Below are 24952 nucleotides of genomic sequence, written 5' to 3' on the forward strand. Positions count from 1 at the left end.
TATTTTTAGAGCTTTAGACACAGCCCAAAGTGAATAAATTATTTGAAATGTTAGTAATTTCTCGGGTTTTTTTCTTGAGCTCTGTCCTTCACTAATAAGTGAATTGCACTCAGCAGCACGCAGGCACCCTCAGCATTAAATTCAAGGTAAATTTATGCAGAGAAAATGTCAGAACAGAGGCATCCTTGAGTTAAAAGCATAATGTAGTTTTGGCCTTGAAAAACTTTTACAGCTGTATCCAGAACCTCTGCCACAGTCACTTCCCGCACTTAAAGAATTCACTTAGGTCAGTGGTTTTGTTTACTATTGGAGCTCTTCTACTTCAGGCATAATAATGTATTGCTGTAGTAAAAGGGAGTAACTACAATATAAACAATATTGCATACAAATTGGTAACGTTCAGTTCAAAACGTAATTAGAAAACGCTACGCTTAGACGGCAATCTCTTAGACTGAGAACCTCAGCTTCTTGGCCATTGTCCTCATCAAGGTGAAGTATCTGGCAGATTTCCACTGCTGTGCAGGAGGAAGTTATCTGGACACATCTTTGGGGCATGCCTTGTTTAGAGCACAAGTTCAGGTATTCGCCACAACACACATTTATTGCTCGGGTCCCCCTTTAAGGAGTATTCATTCTGAAATGGAACCTGGCAGCGCCAGCCGTCATACTGGAGAGACTTCTCTATTAAAAGCCATCATTGCTAACTCCTGTAATGCATCTGGTTACTGTGCTCATGCAATACAGATGACTTCCACAGCCTCTCTGTTCATATAATGCACCTTGTCCTGAAGGGATCTGTTGGTTTAGATCCAGCACCTGCACTCCTACCCCTTGTAGAAGAGGGAGGCCCATCAAGTTATCACAGTTGAATGTCCATCAAAACACACCAACGCTGTCAGGTCAACAAGCAACCTAAGAGAAAGTGCCTCAGAGTACCTGGGAGGGCTTGCTGACTGATGTTAGCACCAACAGTACAATTTCCCAAGCTTGCTTTGGGCTGACCTGAGTTCCCTGCCCCTGTCAGAAGCACGTACATGTGATTCCCCCTTCCCCAACACACATTTTTTCAGGACTTTGTACGCTCAAAGCACAGCTCAATTAGTTCATTGATTTTGAACACTGCTTGTCTGCAGGTCTGGTCCAACTGCTGTACTGACTACTGACACAGGACAAGAAACTATCCTAGTACGTTCCTCAAGCCCTTCCCCCACTGCCCATGTAGCGTGACATAGGTCTTCTGGGAAGAAACAGCCACTGAGCGATGACTGATGTCATCCCTGAGGGATGAGTGATGATGAGTCATTACACAGCACCTAGGAAGACTGCAACCCAGCTACAGTACAGCGCATTCTTTTGTTTCTGAAAAAGTTGAAGCTGCCCATGGTGGCGCCCCTGTAACCACAGGCAATGCTACCACCCTGCTTTTTCAAGCACATGCACAAAGCTTAAACTTACTCTTCAGAAGTGGACGAAATTAAATGTACAGATGTTTTGTCTAACTGCAAATTTGAGAAGACAGAACCGCATCAAATCTGCAACACTTCCGTTGCTATTGACAACTCTTTAATTTCCAAGATGCCTGAAAATTTGTTGTTTCATGTGGTCAGTTTTCACATGCCATTCAAAATTCTGGTCAGCAAAGACACTGCTGAACTGAAATGATCCCTATTTGGACAGTGCCAGAAAAGTTGTGGTACCAGGTAAGCTGCTGTAGCACCAATCATGAGGGGAATGGTTACATTAGGTTTTGTCTATCCTCCCACAAAGAAAAGAAGAGAAACTGAAGTGGAAGTGAAGTTTTGGAAACTCCAAGTAAGCAAAATGGAAACTCCAAAACCAAAATTGATTCCTTCCAGTCCCAAAACTCCTTATACTTGAGTTCTAATAAATGCAAAAAATATATTCTTTCCACCTCTGTGTTTCCTTAGTATCATACTCTCTATCAACAGACGTTTACAATTTCCTACTTGACTGCAATGTAAACATTCTGGTGTTTCCACCCTTACCAGGGCTATGTGGCTGTTGTTCCAAGTATTGTTATCGACCAAGGTTGTCCGGTTTGCCATTCCTGCTATCTGATAGCCATAGTCCCACCATGACATCACTCTGGCGTGCTCATCTGTGTTTTGCCTCAGCCAGTAGTAGGCCTCTCTGAAGTCATCTAGGATATTCCGAGTGCTGAAGAACAGAGTTCACTTTAGTCACATCGGTACAAATACTAGCAACAAATTAACCGAACCATGATAGATCAGGGCTCACAAATCTGGGTTTTCTTATCCGTTCAGCTCCTGTCAGTCACCTGCAGTCGTAAGTTTGAGCCCACTGACAACCGACGGGCCAGAAGCTGAACTGTTTTTGAAGATGTGACTAAATGAATTTCCAGTTGAATATATCTTCATAAACAAGTTTTACCAATTGACTCAAAAACTTTTTTTTTTAACCATCATCTTTATTGGCTTTGGATAGGATTATTTTTATGTATTTACATTAAATATTTCAGAAAATGTTGTATCTTTTTGAAAATTAGAGTATTAAGAATTTTTTATTCAGGTGACAATTCTGCCTTAATATAATAAGAAGTGATTAAAAGAATGTAAAGCAAATCACTAATGCAAAGGAAGTAGAAAGGCTTTTGCTCTTTAATTATTTTCAGAGCTGTAGACATTACTTACCCATCATGGTTATAGGAAGCGAGAACAACGCTGGGGCTGGAGTATGCATTGCTAGTTACCCAGGTACAGTGAACAGCAAACATCATCAACAACATCAGCATCAGCATAGTAACAATGTTTTTGATATTGGGACCCAGTCCTTCTTCTGTTTTTTCCTGTTCAGATACGTGTTTTCTCACTTTGCCTGCCTAAACAAACACAAATATATCTGTTATGGCAACTTTTATCACCCTTGACAATGGAACCCACGACCTTTTCTTCACCACATGCACCCCGTAAGTGCTATGTGATACAGTAAAGCTAGACCAAGTTGTAGCGTAAATTGACTAAGTATGCACAATAATATTTTGACAATCCAGCAACTTGTAAAAATGGATGATTCCTTGAAAGCTTCTTTCAGAAGAAAAAACCTATTACGTGGGGGTCAACACATGGCTTCCTTGGTTTGGCTCAGTATGATGATGCCCTTTTATAAGGCAAAGTGGAAGAGAGAAAAGCACAGATATTTACTGTGGGGAAAAGGGGGAAACCCAAGGCTCGTGCATTGTCAGGGCCAGTCTAACAAAGCCCAAGAGATAGAAAAAATCTGTACCCAACAGCATCTTCTTCATGATTAAGAGAGTATGCAAGTTTACGTATAGAAATACTTTTCCATAAAACATATTATTCTTTAATTTCACCATGTCTAAGAGGAAATACAAGAAGGAAACATGGAGACAGTGACACAGAACTGCTATAACTAGTTACAGGGAGTGAGCAGCTGTCTGCCATCGCTTCTATAGAAAGCTGGGTCAACACTGCACGCTTCCTTTAGGTTAAAGGCTCATCACCAATCAAGCTAGAAGGAACCAATTCTACACTGACACTGATTTTTTTTCAGGATATCTTACTGGAGAACGTCAATACTTGTTCTAAATCTAATTGCTACTGATTCAGACCTCCAGTGACTTTTAAAATATTGTGACCAAAAGGAAAAAAAAGAAGAAGAAGAAACAGGCTGTTTTCTGACTTTTAACTTTTGCTCCCTCACCTTATCATACAGGTTGCCAGGGTTCCTTTTGTCATCCTCATCACTGCTGTCCTCTATTGGTGGATTTTCCCTCTTCATATCATCACCCAAATAACGCTCAAAGACATTGGAGAAAGCAATTGCAGACAGCATACAGACCACAGGAGTCAAAGTGAGCATCAGCCGAACCATCACACCAGCAAAGTAAACGGCGCTGATTGCATACAGAGCAACTGCAAAGAAACATCTACTGATGAAATTTAGAAAATAAAACTCACTCTGACTGCACACATACATGCTCTCCATAAAACTACTTCTGGAAGTGGGTTGAGCATCTGTGTATATAAAGACATGAGTATGTCTCTTGCATTTCATTGCTTTTTAATTTACAGAGATACAGTTCAATTAACGTTTATCCCTTTTAAGCCTCAAACCCTTCCTGAAGTTCATCCTGACAACTGTTACCAATAACACCACCTCATTTTCATATTCATTAATAATGTGTCAGAAGATACATTATTAGTGAAATTTAATATCACACACCAAAAATACTACTGCAATAGCAGATAGCTTAATTTGATTAAGGTCAAACAGCTTTAGACAAGTTACTGAAACTGAAAAAGCAAAAGGAAGTGTTAGAATTTCATGTAAATATCAAATTTTAATTTAAGTTAGAGATCTCTGTGGACAAATTGGGGGCTTGTCTACATTATAATTCCATAAAGACAAATAATATGACACTGCAAGCCTTATTCTGAAGTAAGTTTTCCTGAAGAGTATTATCTCCACTCCCCCTGCCCCCCTAAAAAACCCAAACCAAGATTTTCAGAATAGTAAGCAATATTCAGAACACTTTTCTTAGAAGGAAAAAACAAACCCAAACCAACCTGTGTACCCTGGTTAGGAACATCTATTGTTCAATTAATAGTGGTTACTCTTTGTCCGCTACAGTTTAACACTAGAGCTTTGTGAAAGATTTGCCACAGAAATCATGAAGGGACCCTGATTTATCAGATTACATTACATAAATATTTTCTACTTTACAGAGAAGTAGTATGGCTCTCCATTCTCACTCATAGGTCTCTTTATGCTGACTTAACTGGCTGATGCAGCAGTAGGAGGCTGAAAGCGAGTTGCCCAGCACCGGTCTTGACAAGGACTCATTGTAAGACACAGAGCACCTCTGAGTCACTGGATTTAACACAGTGAATGTTCCCACTGCCCACCTACCTCTCAGGCAATCTTAAGAGCAGCTATATTAGCCTGGAGCCTCCTGTCCCTGTAAAAGCCCAAGATCCAAGTGATCATCACTGCTCCATTTGGGCTACTACTTCAAATTACATCCTTACAAGTCCCATTCATAATTTTAAAAGTCTGCTTTCACAGTACAGCTTTATACAAATAAACAATTTGTTGTCACTGACAGAGGGAGACCCCACACCTCCGCTTAGGCTTGTGCCTTATCTAGCACAGCAAATGATTCAGTTCACTAAAACGGCAGAAAATCTGGAAAGAAAAGGCATTTTGAATCATCATCTGTGATGGGCTGAGTGCCAGACACCCAGGGATGGGTCAGCTGCCTTACAGCCTGCGTAGGGTAGGGACCTTCCCTTTGCTGCTCATCTGGCTGAACTGTACTGTGGAACTGCTCCCCAGCGCATGGTTTGCAAGACCAGCGTGTGGAAGAGCAGCAGCTCCTGCTGCAGAACACAGCGACACTGACAAATATTTCAATCCCACCTCTTGGGACAACACTCCCATCACCAATTCACCAATCTCTCCATTTTTATAAAAGGTTTTAAATACTGCTGGATGCAGGCAACTTTTACTAATTATCTTTAAACAAATCACTTTTAAACCTTTTTTAGAACAAGCCATATACCAGCTTTGAGCAAACAAAACCAAATAGAATCAAGTTGAAGGCAAGGTTTTTCAAAACAATTTTAAAATAGTTTCTCTTACCAAAGACTCTTTCATCATTGATGTTTTTGATACAGAACCACAGCCCTGCTGGGAAAGTACACACGAGAATATGCAGATCAAAAAAGAAGGAAACCCATGTTGTAGGCTGATGCTCAGACACAGAGGCAATGATCGGGATGTGAATTTTCGCATACCTTTTTTAAAAAAAATTCAGTTCAAATTATTTTGAAAAGATAAAATTATTAAAAATTGTAAACATTAGGAATTCTGAAATCCATTTCAAAGGAAGCATTTCAATTTAAAATGGCAGCTGCTCTATTCAGCAGAAATCTAATGCAACTTTTCGTATAAAACTCCCCAGGTCTTACTGTATTTAGTAAGTATTTGGTGTATAGAGTTACTGAAAACACCAATATAAAGGATTATTTCCATACTAATTAAAAGAGTGAAAATTATGGATGTTTTGTTTTGTTACAGCTAAATACAAAGACAAATTCACCAAAATGAAAACACGCAGCTATGGAAGCCCCATCATTACATTTCAAAGAGATAATCATCCATTCCAGTAAGTCCCCTAGATTTTCAACACTATTTTGAAAACTCTCCTCTACACAGAACATCTTCATTTTCTTAGTATAGAAAGTTCCCATATTAAATACCAGACCAGTTACTGATGCCCCCACATTCTTTTAGATGCTGAAAAAAAAAAAATAAAAAAATCAGGCCTTGTCTACACTTGGAAATACATATCAACTAAACAACATGTCAAACACTCAGTGCAGACAAGGACAAAACTGTGTTCTATATTAAAGACAGCTACACATACAGACCTAATCTGGGGTGCTACATGACTGAACAGTGAGGTATCAAACACATCATAGAATCATATGTCCTTTTCTTCACTGAGATCTAGTTCTCATTCAAAACTCCATTGTGTGTTTTAACACAATACGATTTTCTAATGTAGACAAGCCCTCAAAAGTTTAATGCTTTGTGTATATATATAGACCACTTCATTTATAGGCAAAGAACATCTCTATGTTCTTCAAATAAAGCTGAGGCTTCTTTACTGACATCTATTCTACCACATTTATTACAGAGTTGCTACAGAATCCTGTATGAGCTGGACTTTGGAGCCTGAAAAAAGCTGAACAGCAAAAGTCTGAAGTTCTCCTATCTCTGCTTTTAATCTTAAAAAATCCACCAATTGAATTTCACCTTAAATACATTTATCTGAGAAAAATATCTTTGGCTTTATTCCTCTTCTCCTAGCTGGCTAAAGAATCCAACATAGGAATTTTAAAGGTTAACTAAAACAAAAGATTAACTAGCACAGGTTTTTACCCATGAAAACACACATGAATAAACCAGAATTGTTCAGAGTAGACATCTGTATACACAAACCAGATGTATGGACATAATGAACAGGCAACACGCAAGATCACATGTGCAACATCTTCGTCATTTCGTACAATGTTGCACAATGAAAATAGCCTAAGTTTAAGGCTCTTGGTAATTTTTAAATGTGTCCTCAATTGTTGGTACGGGTTTTGGTTATTTTATGATGAGAAGCAATGCAATTTCATCTAGAAAAAAAACATACATTACATATTCAACAACTTCCAAAGAAGCAAGAAATTTAATAGACTAATTAGCGAAATGGCTGCAAAAATCATGAAACAGTGAGTACAAATGCTCTCTTTAGATAACTGATTAAAGCCCACTATATTCTCCTTGACTGAAATACTAAATGGATTTGAGGATGAGGAGCGCAAAAGCTTGTTAGTTTTCAGTAGAATGCTATTGATATCTAAATCCTTATATCCTTTATGCTTACTTACCCAGTGTCCCACAATGAATAAAATCTGCCACTCCAAGGAGCAATATAACCTGAAAAAGAGAAGGGGAAAAAAAACCCTTTTGCTGCCTAGGTATTTAAATGCAATAATTTTTCTACTCCCTCAAATTATAGCACAAAACCAAAGAAATTGCACTGAACTTGTAATATATGTGAACCAGACCTACTGCATTAGGCAGGCTATAAAGTCTACCAACCATGAAGCTACTTTCAGAAGAACACAGTCTTACAGGATCACATTGTACTCATCGAGTATCAAGATGTGCACACCTCCAAAGTCAAAGCAATGCAATAACAAATAAAATAAAACAATATGACAGATAGGAACCTATACTCCGTAAAAAAGTATAAGAAAAAGAAAACATATTTGGTAAGAAAGTATTTAATTTTCCTGAAATGGCTGAGCAGGACACTGGAAATCATCTATAGCCAAAACACTAATGCTCAGCGAAACACTAGCTTCCTACTGTTTCTCTACTGTTGGATCAGCATGGGACACGGAATATAAAAGCTGCTACTAGACATGCTGATAAGCTTTCCACATTATCTTTTTTAAACAAAGCCTTTAGATACTTGAATATCGTTAAGATGAAAAGGAACAGTATCATTATCAGATGAAAGATGATTCTTAGATTTTATTTCCACGTTCCTTGCCACTGTTTCAGCTCCCTCTGGAGACAGATACAGACAAGATGAAGTAAGAGAAAGTTAAATCCTTTTATTTATTACCCAAGTCTTTTGTGCATGACCCAGTAAGTCTTCCCTCTATCTGATATTTAAAATTAGTATAATCTGACTGAAGATTTTAGTTTAGTATCTAGTTTAGACATTTAAATATTGTGGTTAATGTTTGACAAGACATAATTTTCCCTTCAGTCTTCAGATGCAAAGCTTCCTCCCAAACCACTGCCTGCACAAGCAGAGGAGCTGCCAGCAGATGGGGAACTGCCCGTTATGGTGTTATCTGGACGATCCAAACCAGATTAGCTGGCATTCACCTGAGGGTGCTGAAAGAGTTGGCCCCTGTGGTAACTACCCACCATCTTCATCACGGTGATAAGGGAGGCCTCTGGTGCCTGCAAAATGGCTAATGCTACTCCTCAAGGAAAGGCAAGAAGGAATATGCAGGAAACTACAGACCTAAGTCCCTGAAAAGATCACGGAGCACAGCCTCCTGAAATACATTACTAAATGCTTTTTGAACCATTTTCCTCATTTCTCATTTCTAAGATGAGGAAGAATGGGCTGGACAAACAGACCATTTGATGGATTGAAAATTGGCTGTCCTGACAAGCTCAAAGTAGTACTCAGTGGATCGGGGTCCAGCTGGTGGCTAGTAAAACGTAAAAATATCCCTGAGGCCAAAACAGTGAACCATGCTAAATTGAAAAGAGTGGCTGACATGCCTTATGGCAGGCAGGACTTCAATCCAGAACCTCAAACCCCTTCTTCCAGGTGCTGCACCTGGGATACAGGGTCCAGATGTGGGCAGCCTTCTACAAGAGGTTTATTAAAAAAACCATAGAGGGATCAGAGTGCTGCGAGACAGTCAGGAGCTCAGATCATGCAGCATAGCAGAAGCTGAGGGAACGAGGTTTGTTCCATCTGGTGAAGCAGTGATACCAATCAGTGAATTTCAGAAGTTGAAATCAACACCTCCTAAGAAGTGCAACAGAAGACATATTTTGCTGCACACTGAGATTAGAAGCTGAATTTTGTTTTCATATGCCAGTCTGAAAATTTTTGCTAAGTATTAGTAGGACCTGCTTATACATACTGAAAAGCAAATCATAAACCATCAAGTTTTAGAAGACTTTCAAATAAATAGAGATGCTAAGTATTTTTTTTAAATAATGGTATAGTCATTAACAAAAATAAAACTGCTATTAGTCCAAAATGTTAAACCACTGATACAAAAAAAAAATTACACCAGAAACATTGCTAAAAAGAAGTACAAGAAAGAAGTCAGTTAAAATAAAAACGGGTTACATTTCAGGAAAGTTTTTTTTTCCCCAAAATAAAACTCTGACAAAACAGAACTGTATTTGAGGTATAATATTAAGATCATGCAATTTAAACCAAGCAGAAGCCAATTTTTGCATGGGTAACACATATTTAGCTAGGAAAATAAGATTGCTTTTTCTTCATCAGGGTAAAGAAGTATGGTATTAGATCACCAAGTATATGATGGAATCAGAAGATGGCAGTGAGGCTGGGGACGACAACGAAGCAAAGACAAGCTTGTTCTTGTGACATTGCATAGAACTGCCTTGAAGATTGGAGGCCGAACCACAGCAGTAAAGTAGAACTTACAGATGAATTCCAGTGATACAGAAATCAGATTCAAGGATTTCAGGAAGCAAGCAATCTGACCTTGACCTATCAACACTATTCAGAATAGATTAGCTATATGTATCTTCATAATAGGCTTTGGCTATAGGTATGTTCCTCAGCCAGTCTGACTTCATACATTATTAGGTGGATTGTGGATAATCCCAAAATACTGGAATGATGCTGCGAAGTGTTTTTTTTTTTTTTTTTCTTGCAGCCCAGAAATCACACTGAATTCCAACACACAGAAATATAGAGTAACTTTGTTGCAGCATTGCCAACAACTACTTTAGACTAAAACAAATGTTGATCATCTGGTTTACCTGCTCCAAAAGTAAACTAGTTTCACATTTATTTACCTGTGTATGTCAAATAGATGACGCTCAGGAATACAATACCAGCAGCTAGCGAGACACCCAAGAAGAACAATGTCTGAAATTCTTGCTTTGTTAACCTGTCTCTCAGATACTGCAAAAATGCATACGCCTGCAGCAGTGCAAAAACACCTAAAGAAAGAGGAAAGTTTTTGTTTATATGCTCAAAAGCAGTAACAGCTGTTAAAACAACTGGCATACTTTGGCTAGATTTTAATTAGAAAAATAAATGTAAGGTACACCCTTACATCTAAAAAGTAATATAAAATCACTTTCTGACAAATAGCCTTTAATACTTCACAGGGATGATACTTTCTTGCAATGACAGAAACTTGCAATGAGAGAAAATACTCTCGGAAACATTCTTTGCTTATTATACCAAGAGCTCCAACAGCCACCACCTCTTTGCTCCCAAATTAAATTGGGGGTAAGGGAGAGGATCACCTGAAAACTAGCTTGCATTGATTATGACAAAACCACATCTTAACATACCTCAACCTGGTGAAAAATTAAGACAGACCCCAGCCAACGCACAAACAAGGCTAATATAGAAATATATGGAAATTAAGCTACTGAACAAACCAGGAAGATTTATGAAAGAAAACAAACACGCATTAAATGATACAGACAACTGAATTATATAAAGCTACTGTTAAAACACCAGAATTCACTGGGTAAGTACCCCACATCCTCAAAAAGGCTGTTCAGAATTTAACATTAACCAGAACTTGGATGTGATATTTCTGTTGTTACTCATTTCAATGTACAGAATCAGATCAATCCAACAATTAGTCCATTCAAAAGTGAAAATTCACTGGTAGCTGGCAGAAGAAGAAAACAGAACTCAAGTATATGGTCTTTCTTCAATTTAACAATAAATTGGAGGAGTACAATGTTGGAATTCACTAGTTCTGAACACTTACAGAAAGACACAAACTCTGTTCACTAAATAAATATTAAATTCTTCAAAGGCAAAATGTGTCTCGATAATCTTTACTCTTTCCATTGTATTCAGATTGTTGAAAAAAAAAATCTCTATTTTTCTGGTAAACTTTATTCAGATTGCTGTCCCAAATACACCTTGGTAAGTGACTACACATAATAAAAAACCTGAGGAATCTAACAAACTAAACTGTGTCACACAAACAGTGTATGCAGTTAAACATAAACCTATCAGTCTTAGTAGAGGTTATTGCTGTCAAGAAATCAAAACGTCTGACTTAACAACTACTGAAAAATCAACTTACTTTAAAGAAATAAGGAGAATCAAACAAGATTGAAATCAGTTATTTAAAAATCAGACTCCTGATCAGGAAATTAAGTCATCTGTATTTAACCCACTTTGAAAAATTACAGAAGACGATCAACTCTAAAACCCAATGGCTCAGTAAAAACTGCGTTTACCAATAAGGAATGTTTCAATTGTACGATGCTTGAAGGCAACATTATATTGCAAAACAGTAGAGATTATCAACGTGTAAAATAAGGGCTTGTCAGAATGCATAACTGATCTAGTGTTATGGAGGCATTTTACCTCCATTAGCTCACACAAAGAAGGATAATGTGTCAACTGGAAACAAAACTTCCCTACAGACACTAAATTGTACCTCTTTTTCTTTAACAATTTAGTTTGTTAGTATGTGTTCTTTCTAATACAAGGAAACAAAGCCACAAGTGTTTGAGGTTTTCTTGCGCTAAGCAGACTGTTTGGAAGCAGACATTTAATTTTCTTACCTGCAGCTGCCATGTGTTCACTTGTTCTAATTGGCTGAAATCCCACAAAAGGTATCTGCATCGATAATATTAACCCCACGATGTAGAAAGTGCTATATGCTAGGAAAAAAAAGAGTGAGGATAGGGAAGGAAAAGAAAGGTGGGAAGAAAATGAACACATGCATTTCAAAAAGCATCGGTTCCATAATAGTCCATCTTCCCCCCAACTTCAGTGACATATATCATAATATTTCAGTCATCCTCATTACTTTTTCCTCCTTCGACTAGAATAAACCTGCCTTCTGTACCCAATTTTAGAGGAAATAGCAAAGTATTGTTGTTCTAATCACACTGTTTTTTCTCCTCCTAGGGAAGTAATCCATCTACCCCAGATGTTCTAGCTTGGGAATAGTTTTTCCATCTTGTTTTCACGCACCATGGGTGGCAGAAGAGCTCTCAGATAAGAAACGACAAAAGAAGTTTTCTGTATGAGGAGAAGTTGAAGGGACCAGACCTCAAAAGCCAAACGTTTAAGAGTCCACTACCTATTTAGAAAATGCAAGGAGGTATGCTTGTTCTTTTTTTAACACAAGAGCAGAGGCATGCCAAGAAACTGAAAAGCAATAGAATTAAAAATTAATATTAAGCATATGTATTAATGGATCTGTATCAACCATGGGGACTCATAACCCCCCAGAAAGTAGAAGCCAAGATCATTAATATTAATATTTGTATTAATAACATGCATAATTATTATGTATGCACTAAGATTCATACACTTTATTTTGACAGGGTTTTGGTCCTCAGTATTTCAAGGCGGACAGGGGAGGGGAAGAGAGAAATACCAACTATGAACAGCCATGAGTCTGATTACATTTGAAGTAACCAGCCAACTTAAAGTCCAAATGAAGTTTTGTTCCTTCAGTGGCAAACAGCAATAATCCACCTTCCAGATTTTTAAACACTCCTACAAATCATAAACCACTCTCTTTGTTATGGCCTTGATCTTATGAAGAGATCCCTGTTCTCACACAATCCTTTGCTAACCTCTGTAAGAACAGGTTTGGGGAGCACATCATTTACCAGTGGTATTGTTTCCATAGCAGCTGTGTGGTCTCACTGGGAGATTATGCTCCCAGGGTACTGTATGCTTTCCAAAAGTCACAGAAGTGGCTGTGATGACACTTCCAACTACTTGCTGTCTTCTCTGGTATATTCTTTCAAGCATCTGTATTGCACTACTTGGCCTAGCTACTGACCTATGCCCTCCTATGTCACTGAAATACATTTTTTGCTGTAGGAAGCTCAATTTTTGAAGAATTCGCTACAACATAAATCATTTACTGTACCATGAAAGTGTTACAACACTGCCATCCTGTGGAATTTCAATGATTGGCATAAATCACTACATTTCACATTTGTTAGACCATCGTAAATCATTGTTTTGAAGCCCAGCCCTGAAACTGCTATACTGTCTATGCCCACTTCCCCCCTCCCCCCCATCTATTAGTCCCACTTCCTTCAAACAGCTATCACATATGCTGTCTGGTATTGGAAAAAACCTGGCAATTTACACAATAACACAATTTTTCTAGGAACTTAGATACATCAAGGTGACACACCATCACAAACTTTCCATGCTCCTTTACATTCTACTGTTTGCACAGGCTTTTCAAAAACAAGAAGTTAATTTTGATTCCGGCAAGCTATTCTCATGGTTATAACTTTGACTAGGTCAAGAACAAAAACATTCTGACCTGCTGTGGATAAACTCATTTTACAAACCATTTTAGTTGCTGTACACTGCACAAATACAAAAAGAACCTACTGAAAAACTTCTCCAGAGCGTATGATCAAATACTTGACCACATATCTTCAATTAATAGATTATAATCACCAGAAATAAACACCCATCAGCTGAGGTTTCAGAATACTGAAGTAGTTGATATAAATATATGCCTGCTCACTATTAAAATGATAAAATCATTTTATCATTTAAAAAATCATACAAAAAAAGACATAAAACAAGGAATTATTGAAGTTTTAAATTCTACAAGATCCTTAAGTGTATTTTTATTAAATATTCTGAAAAGTATCCAGAATTTAGAAAAATTGCACAGGAAAAAAAAAATCGAAGTGAAAATTACCAAGCCTCTTAAGTGTGCAAGCATGACATATACAATAATAGAAAATAATACCAATGGCTCCTGTATCTGAATAAAGAGGTTATTTACCTATACAAGTGCTGCTAATACACTGGAATTCAAAGCACTTGTTCTTAATTATTTAGCTAGTAATATCTGAATGAAAGATACTGACCACTGTCAAGACAAAAAAAAAAAAAGCACAGCATAAGCTTTCAAATGTAGGTAGCATGATCACCATCGATGCCAAGTGGGTCGGAAGCTATCTGGCTGATAAATTCGTCTGCCTGCAAGTCATAAAATATTTTAAAATTGGCAAAAAGTTAATGCTCTGGGAAATTTTTACTCATTAAATGATTCTGAATTACACTGCCAGGCACATCAGGTGATGTCCTATTAACCTTTTCTTTGGTGTATGAACACCCATATGAAAAATACATACCAGGAAATCACCACTATTTTTAAAAACTTTGGTGCTGCCAAATAGTGTTCTCTACCTTTGTTATGATGTTAATCATTCATCTATTACAAAAGTTAGGCTCATGCTAGTTTAAAATATAATTAATCAACTGATCTAGAGATTAAACCCCCCAAAATTCTTGGTAATAGTAAAATGGATGCAAATTTTACTAGCTACTGTCAGCTCACAATAGTTTACAAAAGTTTTAGCTGCACATCGGTAGTTTTTTGAGAATTATGAGACTGTTGCAGGCACACTAGCAATTGCTTATCACAGAAACTCCAAGAATATCTTTATTCTCCTTATTTCAATGACCTTTTGCAAACTCTTCTCCCTATCTGAATAGTTTGGGAGTGAAGCACACTTGAATTTCCTCTCAGAAGTGCTTGAACATTCTTACCTGTTTTACAAAAACATCCTGTTAAACAATCCTAGAAATCACATACTAATAATGTGAGATGTACAGACTTCTCTGTGTAAGGCTTCCCATGAAAACTTAAATTAAGCCAGCGGTTTCAATGAAACAGGAGAGCAGCAATCACATTTTCATTCTGACAGCTCTGCTGAAGTACATCTCCCTCACAGCTGAAGGGCAATAACATCTCAAAACACTGTAGCTATTTGCAAAACAAACGTCTGCCAAAGTCTTTAATTCATATGAACCTGAAGTAGTATTTTCCCCAGACGATTTCAAAGACTAGTTCATTGAAACCTGAAAAAGCAAGAGTGTTTATTCTTTGTTGTTTCTGGTTACCACATTGCTTCCGGATTTTATAATTAGTAAATTTAATTTTCTCTTGCCTAACTCATAGAAATTGGAAAATAAAAATATTCAATAAAACAATTTTTTAAGTGAAAGAAGATAAATTACTTTCCCCTTAAGTGATGAAGTAGTAGTTAATGAAGAAGTAGTACTAACATTAAAAATTAAAGATGGGCTAGAGCTTTTTTTTTTTTTCTTTTTTTAAAAAAAGAATTTCCATTTCTAAATTACATAAACAGATTAACAAAGAAGCATGAAACCAATATTTATAGCTTTGGTAATAAAAATACAAATCTGAAGATGAGTAAATTGAGAAATTCTTATAGTATATAATGGTTCAAATATATACATAAATACAGTAATTTCTCTAGCAGGCACTAAAAAAAGCATCAGAATAATTAAAAATACAAAGATAAAACAGTATCAAAATGGGTAATGAAAATATATTTACAAATATGAAACGTCCTGCAATATTACACTTCAACTCATATTATGTTCTCAAACTATTTATTGTAAAGATTTCACACTAGGGAGTCAAAATGTTCTAGCTAACTTATAAAGCTTTGAATTGCTTATTATTTATTTCATCCACACACCTACACCATGGGCAACTGATTTAAATCATAAAGTCTCTGTAAAAGCAGTTTACAGAGTATTTAAATGTCAGGCAAATCAAATAAAAAGTTAGTCTCCTAGGATCACTATTCACACATTCCTGGAACTGGAAGGAAGGCTGACCCATTAACCCAATAAAATCTTAAGGAGGAGTGGACAGACTCTTACATGACTTTTTAGCCTAGGTTATATAAAACATGCATGGCTGCTTAAAATTCCTCTCGTCTTTTCTCACGTATGTCACAATATACCGTATGTTTGCATAATTTCTACTGCTCAACTTTTAAAAATAGCAACTGTTTAACATACTGGGAAAAGGCAAAAAAATTAAACGTTATTACAGACACATACATTATATATATATATATATAAAAAAATATATTAAAAGGATTCTACAAATACCCAATTATTTTTTTTTCAGTCACTAGGAAAGAGAAAATTAATTAGAAGCTACATATATGAAATTCTGGAAGTGTGAATATGTTTTAACTCGTTATTTCCATGTTGTAGAGAATGACTGACTATAATTGGTAATCAAATTTTAAAAATGCAACCTGATATACAATTACTTAATTCTCACTTGATACAAAACACTCAGTATAATTAATTTCATATCTCATGAGTAAGCATTTGAGAATGACTATTCAATGAACAAAACTTACCGATGTAAACCCTCCTGCTGTATCTCTGCATCAGCAACAGAACAAACACATGCAGTGGAATAAGGTTGATGATGAAAACATAACCACCCCATGCAGAGACCTATGAGAAATGGAATAGGAAATAGATCTGAAAATATCTGCAAATTCTTAGGATAGCCAATGCTAAATGTATACATCCTGATGGTCTAACAAGTAAACACAAACCCCATCCAGACAAGGAGTCAGAACTACAGTAATGTCACCAGAATCCTTCTCAACATTTATTATCAGAAAAGAAAAAACCCAACAAAACCCCCCACATATCAAAAAATTTTGAAATGGGCTGGTGGATTTTCCAGGCTATCCTTCCTGTATCTCCTCCTCCTCCCAAACTAGTCTGGTCACACTGGCAAACAAGAATGGGATGCTGGGGACTTTTCCCCATGGTGAAGGCTGCAGCACAAGGCAGCAGTATGACTCCCATGTAGGGCCCCAAATTTTCCTTTGACATGCAAATTTACCACCATGCTCTGCACTTTTTGCTGGGGACTGAGAACAGTATCTGTGGCCAGAGAGGAGAAAGGAAGCAAGGTACACCTCTGGGAGCAGAACTCCTGGAGCAAAGCAGCCAATGCATGTTGCAGTGTAAGGAAAATACCAAAAAGAATGGGGTGGGCACAGAGGGAAGCAGGGCTGAGCACCGTGGAATGGTGTACAACAATATCATAGATATCGCAGACCTGTAGTAACAGCAACACTCGAGAAGCACCTGTATGGTGTACTTAGAACTGAAACACTACAATGTTATCAACGTATCACTGGTGGCTGGTTTAGAGAAAGATTTAATTCATTACAATGTGTTATCTAAATTTCTAACATATTTAGAAGGGCTAATGTTGACTAGACAATCTGTATTTTAACACATGTCCTCTTATCAAATTACAGTTTAGACTTCTCCCATATGCACCATGCCTACCCTAGATCTTCCTTTTTAGAATGCAGTAGCTAATGCGGTTTTCACTTTAATTGTACTTTAGGGCTTAGATTCATATTTTTAAAGCCCTAGAATCCAAAAAGAAACCCAAATGACTATGTTCTGTAGAACAGATTCTAAAATAAGGACAAGGCCAAGTACTACTGTTTTTTGATACTTATACTACAAATCCAGCATTTCAAAACCTGGGGTAACCAATTCAGAAACCATGAAACAAGTAGATCAGAAATCTTCTAAGTTTTCTAGAAATGCATTTCAGATTATCATGATCCTATTGCCAAATTACTAGCATGAAGTATCATGGCTTACACAGGCAAGTTTATTTAATGGGAGAAAATATTATATGAAGACAGGTAAGACAAAATACAGTAAGAACAAATGTGCAATTAGGACACTGTCATATTTAGGGAAAGGTTTGAATGATGCAGGTAGCAGACAGTTTGTATGGACGAGAGACCTGCACCTCTAATATCAAAATATTAAACCAAATCTAAGCACTGAAGACTGTATTGAACTGAAGATGCACTTTGGAACTTTTTAAACAAAACTGAGGTGTCCTCACAGACTGGCAAGAAGAGTGGAAACATGCTATTACTCCTACAATGATTGCTTCAATGTAAAGCTTTGTTTTATTTTACCTCCTTGTCATAAAAAGCTATCCAAAGCAGAAGTTGCTGAAGTCAAATAAATGCTAAAAATATAAATGCAAAGAAAAAAGCCTCCTTATGGAACGCAATGCAATGCGATGAGTCAAATTACCACAGTGAGTTAGGTATGTATTTTAAGCAGAATTAGTTATCAAGAAAGATTTCTGTCAGTCCATGCAGTATATGTTCCTCTTTCAAGGAGCTGTTGCCTAAACTACCCACACAAGGACTGACTCTTACTACCTCAAAATTGTGATTTAATTTTCAACTTACACTGAAAACATAACTAAACCCATCAGAAAAAGACAAATGAATACTATATAAGAAATAGTAGAATTATGCTTTGTCCTAAAAATTTACCTAAGCAAAATGTCTAGAAGGGCATCTTAACAAAACTCTTTCCCAAAGGGAAATATGGTATGTGGAAAGCTACCACCAGAGATGAAGTAGGTACACTCTGTAAGCAATAAAATTCTATCATCTAATCACTGAGGCTAAGCTACAGACAAATCTTAACCTTTCACTAGCTGACAGCACTTAAAAGGAAAATAAAAGAAAAACATTAATTTACATTCAAGGACTGAATGTCACGATGATGACATTGACTCCATATGTTGTGTCACCATGGACACTCTAGATCACATCCCCTTCCTCTCGTACAATCCCACAGATAAAGACACTAGTCGGACTAAGATGAGAAGAACTTGTTATTTTTCAGCAGTAAGATTGCAAGAGTATTATCTTTTTATCTGCATATTTATGAAGAGCACTTTTAGAGGATCTTGCCAATAAATTGGCACAATATAAAAAAGATTATGGTATATAGATATAACAATTCAAAAACTTACTTGCCTGACTTTACCGCATATAAGTCTGCACCAAACCTACAGGATCTCTTCACTGTGATGCTATATAAACAGCAATGCGGTGTATACAGAAGTAGCTGTTTATTTAATGACTTGGCAAAAAGGAGGACAAACAGGGGAGGAAATAAATGTCCTCTTAACAGGAGATAGCTATCCTCTTTTGGCGACATATACAGGGCTATTATTTGCTATATTAAGAGCAAAAATCTCCCAGAAAACCCAACGAACATTAAAGCTAGAGGAAATCTAGGCAGCATCCAGATAACCTTTGAATTAACCCTGTACTTTAAATTAAGGCATGCAAAACAGTTCATAAGTTCATTTTCCTTGCAAGCCTACTTACCTGACTGTAGAAAAGCAATATTTGAGACCTCAGTCTTAACTGACACCAAGCAATTAGCCTGACTGTCCCACCACTGGCTATTTTGAGGTTAATTTATGTTTCATATAGCCACGAAAAAAGATTATCAGTTAGGGGAAAAAAAGGACCTTTGACTGATTCATACAGGAAAATTCTTCAAGTCTAAGGTTTCAGAAGATGGAGGAGGGAGGAAACCAATTCCCTCCATTTTGCTATTAGTTTTATCTCCTCAATTTTACTACTGTTTTTTCCTTCTGTTAGCCCTGAGGAACAGCTCTGCAATAGCCTCCATTTTCACAGATCAAGAATAAAAAGGGACTTTATGATCATTTAATCTGACATTGAATTAATTCAGCAGTTCTGGTGGTAAGCTTTACTTTAAGACATAAATATACCCAAATAAATAGCTTCCAAAGTTATATAAGTGTAACTTTCTCCATAAATTTTAAATATTATTATAGCATTTTAATAATAATGGCACACAGACAGTATCAAAATTCCACCTTAATTCACCTGCACCAAAACTAAAATCCCACTGAATCAGAGCACCTATTCAAAGCATAGGATAAATTTGTAAGTAAAGTTGTGCTTAAGTTTTTCCAAAAACTGTTTTCAATGTGTTTATTTAAAGACTAATTTTCAAAATATTTATTATGTCTTTTTACTCATCTATTTAAGGTTTTAACAGTAATATGAAGCAACAACTTTATATTATGGCTCAAAGATCAAAATCTCCTTCTTCTGTTCTTTGTCAACATATGGATTATGTAAGCCCTACTCAAATACTTTAGCTATTATATATAAAAAGGCTTACCATGTAAAAGTAGGATAGACAGCAGCAGATTGTCCAAAAGACCGACCCAGTTTTCACAGACTTCACCTTTAAAAATAACCAAGTATTTATGAATGACAAACAAATACTGGACAATATTCCAAAATTTCATTCCAAAACAACTGCCAAGAGCACTTCTTTAGCACATATCAAGTTGTATTTGTATGCTTCTGAACTGATGTCCATAAAACCAATCCACAAGTGCAATTCAGTCACACACAAAATAGCTTATACCTATCTCTCTAGTTAAAGCAGAGACAGGATGCAATGCAACCCTCCACTTCATGATCTGAGATAGAAAAGTTGTTGCAACACCTCTGTGCTACTTTCTCCAGGACATCAGACCACTTTATAATTCTAAGTGTAGACTACCCATGGCTTACTTTGGCTGGCATCAGAACCAACTCTGCAATTATAGATGAAAGAGCTATTCTGTAATTTTGAAAAACTTGCTTAAGGTTAATGAGAGCATCCAGATACTACTAAAGGCTTAGGAGGATCCATAAACTGGCCCAGGAGAATGATTTTGTCCAAAACTAATGGTGGTGATTGTGGTGTGGGAAAATAGGAATGAAAATCTGACATTAAATAAAGCTAGGAAGTTATCTATAAAACGTATTTGATTCACACATAATTCTACAAGAGTTCATGCAAGCATTATTGCGCTATGCAGTTTAGTTAAATAGGAGTTCCATAAGAACAGGAAACTGCTATCATGTCTCAGCTGTTATAAAGGAACAACATAGGTTGATTCTATTATTATCAAACACAATACACCTTTACAGCTGCAGTTTATTCTAAGTCCAGATATAAAAAACCTGCAGTACTCATGCTGAATAACAATATAGTCACGCTATTTGTGATATTTCCAAAATAGATGCAACAGTCCAGAAAAACTCCAGCTTGCCTAAACTCCTTCATACAAAACTGCAATACAGATGAAATTCTACATACAGATTAAGGAGTGACAGACAAGCCACCCTAGCAAGTAGGTTAATTAGAAGACATCAGACTATTTCTTTTAAGCAGTGTTAGTATCTTGCTCTGGACAGCTTTTGGTATTTAATTTGGATGCCTAAGTCAAAGCCCAGACCCTCCATACAGTCAAAAGCTTCTCCAGAAGACAATTCAAAGCACTTTATATTCAGAGTCTACTGCTTTTCACCAGCTAAATAAGGAGGCTGAAGTTTGATGCTTGCATAATTCTAATACCTCCAAATCAAAAAACAGGGACAACCTTTCCATTTGCTTTAAATTCAGACTTCCCATCATTATTATTATTACTACTACTATAGGACACACATATTTCAGTTGAACAGTACTTTTACTCAGCAAACTAAAGAGCGTGATTATGGAGTGGTTCCGATCATGTGACTTCTCAGTACTTGCCTGATCAAGAGCCAAGGGGAAGAGGGATGAGAGGGAGGAAAATAAGAATTCAATGGATTCTAAGAAAAATCAGTCATTTGGTTGGAGGAGGAACCAAAAAACCTTTCCAAAGCAAAAGACTCAGCAATTACTTACCCATAAATAGTATGTGAACTGCAGTGCAAAAATAGCTATGCCTTCATTGTCAAATGATCCTGCTACTGATCGGGATATGTAACCTGGAACTATGGCAATAAAACAGGCAGCTAAAAGCCCTGCTCCCTGGTTCCACAGTTCTCTGGTGAGCAGGAAAGTAGAAATAGCTGTAAGGCCGCTAAAAACTGGTGCTAGGAACACACATACATCTCTTATATGGACTGTCACGTTAAGCATATTTAAAATCCAATGTATAAGGCCTGCTGTCACCATCAGTCCTGGGTATACCTAAAAGGAGGGGAAAAGAAAAAACACCAACCCACTAGGTTATTGCAGAAAACGATCACGGTAGGTTTATTTGCATATAATTTGCAATGAAACAGTCATTTCTTAAGCTGATATAAGCAGTGAGCAGGTAAAGCTAATGGAATTATTTTAATACCACTTTAATCATGTTTTGACAACACTACTGAATATCAGAGCTTTTTAAAATTTTATCCAAATGCTAACAATTACATATAATCCATTCTGTAACTGAATAAACAGCATACAGATAATATCCTATCTTGCCTGACATTTATCATATAATGAGAAGAATGTCGTTAAGGTCTGGAAGCAGAAGCTAAAGTCTGCAAGTGAATTTCAAGCCAGCTAACAGCTTTAAGAAAAAAACAAATCCAAAAACTGTAAGACAAGAAGAAACCCAACATCTCCCAGCCCTACGCCTTTTCCTCCAAAATATACCATGCCACTCTCTCACTTCTTGTTATCCATCAAGAAAGAAAATGTGCATCAACAAGATTTTTTTTTTTAAGCTGAAAAGTTGATAGACAGTCAATTGAATATTATATATTTGCAAGACATCTGTAGACATGTTTGGATATGAAGGATTAAAATAAAGTTTGATAAAATTGCATTAAGATGTCCTCCAGGAAAGGTAGCATAGACTTACACAAATCTATTGAACCCATCATAGGATATTGGAGAACTTTAAAATATTCTTAATAGGAATTCTACCCTCCCACATTTATCAACATTAGAAAAATCAATATGTACTAGAAAAGTTAATAGGTACTTCACCTGCCTTAGTTTCTTTGGAAAGCTAAGAAGGGTCTTGTACTAAATTAAGTTAACAAATGACAGAATGTTCCCCTGCATATATCCTTGAAAGCTGGTTTTCAAGATAAACTATTATAACATAATATACCATGTGACTTGCAAAGTAATATATGCAACCACCATTTTGATTCTATTTCCTAAGGGTCTTTACTTCATATAAGACAGTTATGGAAAAAACACATATATATGTTACATAAGAGTCTGAAGGATCTCTAAGATACTAAAACAAATGGTGATCTAGTTGTTACAAAAAACTTCATAAATGCATTTAAATGGTATGTATTATAATTAAAAAGTATTAATGCATTTCAACACATTAAGTAACATGTGGCTGTGTTAGTGTTACTAAAGCTAGTCTATCAATGAATGATATTTGTATTCTGATTTGATAATATTGCTTCATACACCCTTCCTGATACCAATACTACCTACTCTTGATGTTTCATACAGGTGCCCCACTGATTTAATGTCAAAAGGTCTTTTCCCAGTGAAATTCTAATATTTTCTATACACACTCAACATAGGCCATTGGATTAAAAATTGTGCCGTAAGAGATTTAGATAACTGGGTTTTTTTAAAAGAACTTTTTTCTTTTTTCATTTCATGTACCAGAATTACAGGAGTCACAATACTCTTATTTATTACTATTAGAAGTTCATATGTACGGAAGCAGAACTCAGTTCTGTATTTCTTGTTCACAGCATGCTGTTGGATAAAGACTAAAGCATGCTGACTTACTGACTTAGATCCTGCAGCTAAAAATTAAAAACATCTTGCTATTCCTTCTGCAGCAATTTGACAATTAAAAGCATATTTTATTAAGATTCTCCTTTTATAAATGTAGAATTTATACTGAAAGTTAAAAAAACCTCATAACTTACTGCAAAGTTATCTTTAAGTTATTACTACAATACTTACAGTTCCACCTACTATTCTTCCCAGTGGATACCATGCTCTTTCATCAAACCAATTTAAAAATTCATAAAACCCATGGGATGCAAGATGATGTGTTGATCTATAGTTAAACCTAGAAAGAAATAGAGGAAAAGGGTGGGGGGAAGATTAAAAAAAAATAATAAAGAACCTAAGTTTTACACATACCTTAAGTCATCTGTTTTCCAAGACCTAGAAAGTAATTAAACTTTAGCATCTCATTTAGTATATAAGTACAATGGTCTTCTCTAAATCTCAAGAGTTTTAAAGTAAATTACTAAGTTCTCAGTTATGAAACACTGTATTTTCTTCATTTCTACAGTCAGTGCATATACACAGATGAAATGTTACACTTTGGTTTTTTTTCTTGTAATCATTAAGAAGTTTTCTGTCACTCTGACAAACACTCCTGTCATTTTCTGCATTCCTTTTTAAAACTAGTTTTCAAATATATAATCCATCAACCAATTCTTTACCACATCCAGAATACCACTTAAGCAGAATTAAATCATGGAAGATTCAACACAGGACTCCCATTCTGAGACAGGATAGCTACCCACTACATCTACTGCTGCTCTACTTAATGTTACAGGAGGAGAGATGTAATGTAGTAATATGCAGTAATAAGCCCTCCCATGCATACTTTCAGTTCAGTCTTCCACACTGCCCATATACCATTAAAAAACGTCGATGGATTGCCATCAAGGCATTAATCTTCCACTTTTCTGGCACATAATTTCTCCAACTTCTCAAACTTCAGACAGCAAAACCTTACAACAATTCCAAAGTCCATTAATTCTTAGAATTAGGTATCAGACTGCTGTGAGAAAAACTGCAGTGCATGTTACCCCAAACTGCAACTCTTTCATGATTGTTCAAAAGCCAAACTAACAAGGCTACAGGTACTGATGCTGTGAAGTTTTGTAAAGAAAGTTTAAACTTAGAAAAGCCTAGGTGAACACCACTTCTAGAACAAGCAACACCCACAAACCCAACCCTCCTAATAGATATTGTAATTGGGATTTAAATAATGTAAAAATCATTAAAGAAGTATTAAAGATTATATTCATTAGTTAAATAGCAGTACAGACAACTAAATGGCATAGGGTAACAGACAACAGGTTAGATGATCAAGCTACCATGAAAGACTTCCAAAGACAGTATTCAAGACTA

At 36.3% G+C, this 24952-nt stretch overlaps 1 protein-coding gene across 2 annotated transcripts in view; it reads right to left on the reverse strand.

Annotated features, from left to right (window-relative positions):
- The window catches only part of STT3B (STT3 oligosaccharyltransferase complex catalytic subunit B), a 52501-nt gene that overhangs the window by 6531 nt on the left and 21018 nt on the right, over positions 1–24952 (reverse strand). For both annotated transcript variants that reach the window (XM_074860780.1, XM_074860774.1), the window contains exons 2-12: positions 23765–23873; positions 21728–22015; positions 20186–20251; positions 16525–16624; positions 11902–12000; positions 10153–10299; positions 7446–7494; positions 5644–5798; positions 3703–3914; positions 2673–2860; positions 2007–2178 (exon numbers count right to left, since the gene is read on the reverse strand). In XM_074860780.1, the coding sequence (XP_074716881.1) occupies positions 2007–2178; positions 2673–2860; positions 3703–3914; positions 5644–5798; positions 7446–7494; positions 10153–10299; positions 11902–12000; positions 16525–16624; positions 20186–20251; positions 21728–22015; positions 23765–23873 (1585 nt within the window). The remainder of the gene's footprint in view (positions 1–2006; positions 2179–2672; positions 2861–3702; positions 3915–5643; positions 5799–7445; positions 7495–10152; positions 10300–11901; positions 12001–16524; positions 16625–20185; positions 20252–21727; positions 22016–23764; positions 23874–24952) is intronic.

The sequence above is a fragment of the Strix uralensis genome, chromosome 1 (genome assembly GCF_047716275.1).
Source record: "Strix uralensis isolate ZFMK-TIS-50842 chromosome 1, bStrUra1, whole genome shotgun sequence".
NCBI classification, from domain to species: domain Eukaryota; kingdom Metazoa; phylum Chordata; class Aves; order Strigiformes; family Strigidae; genus Strix; species Strix uralensis.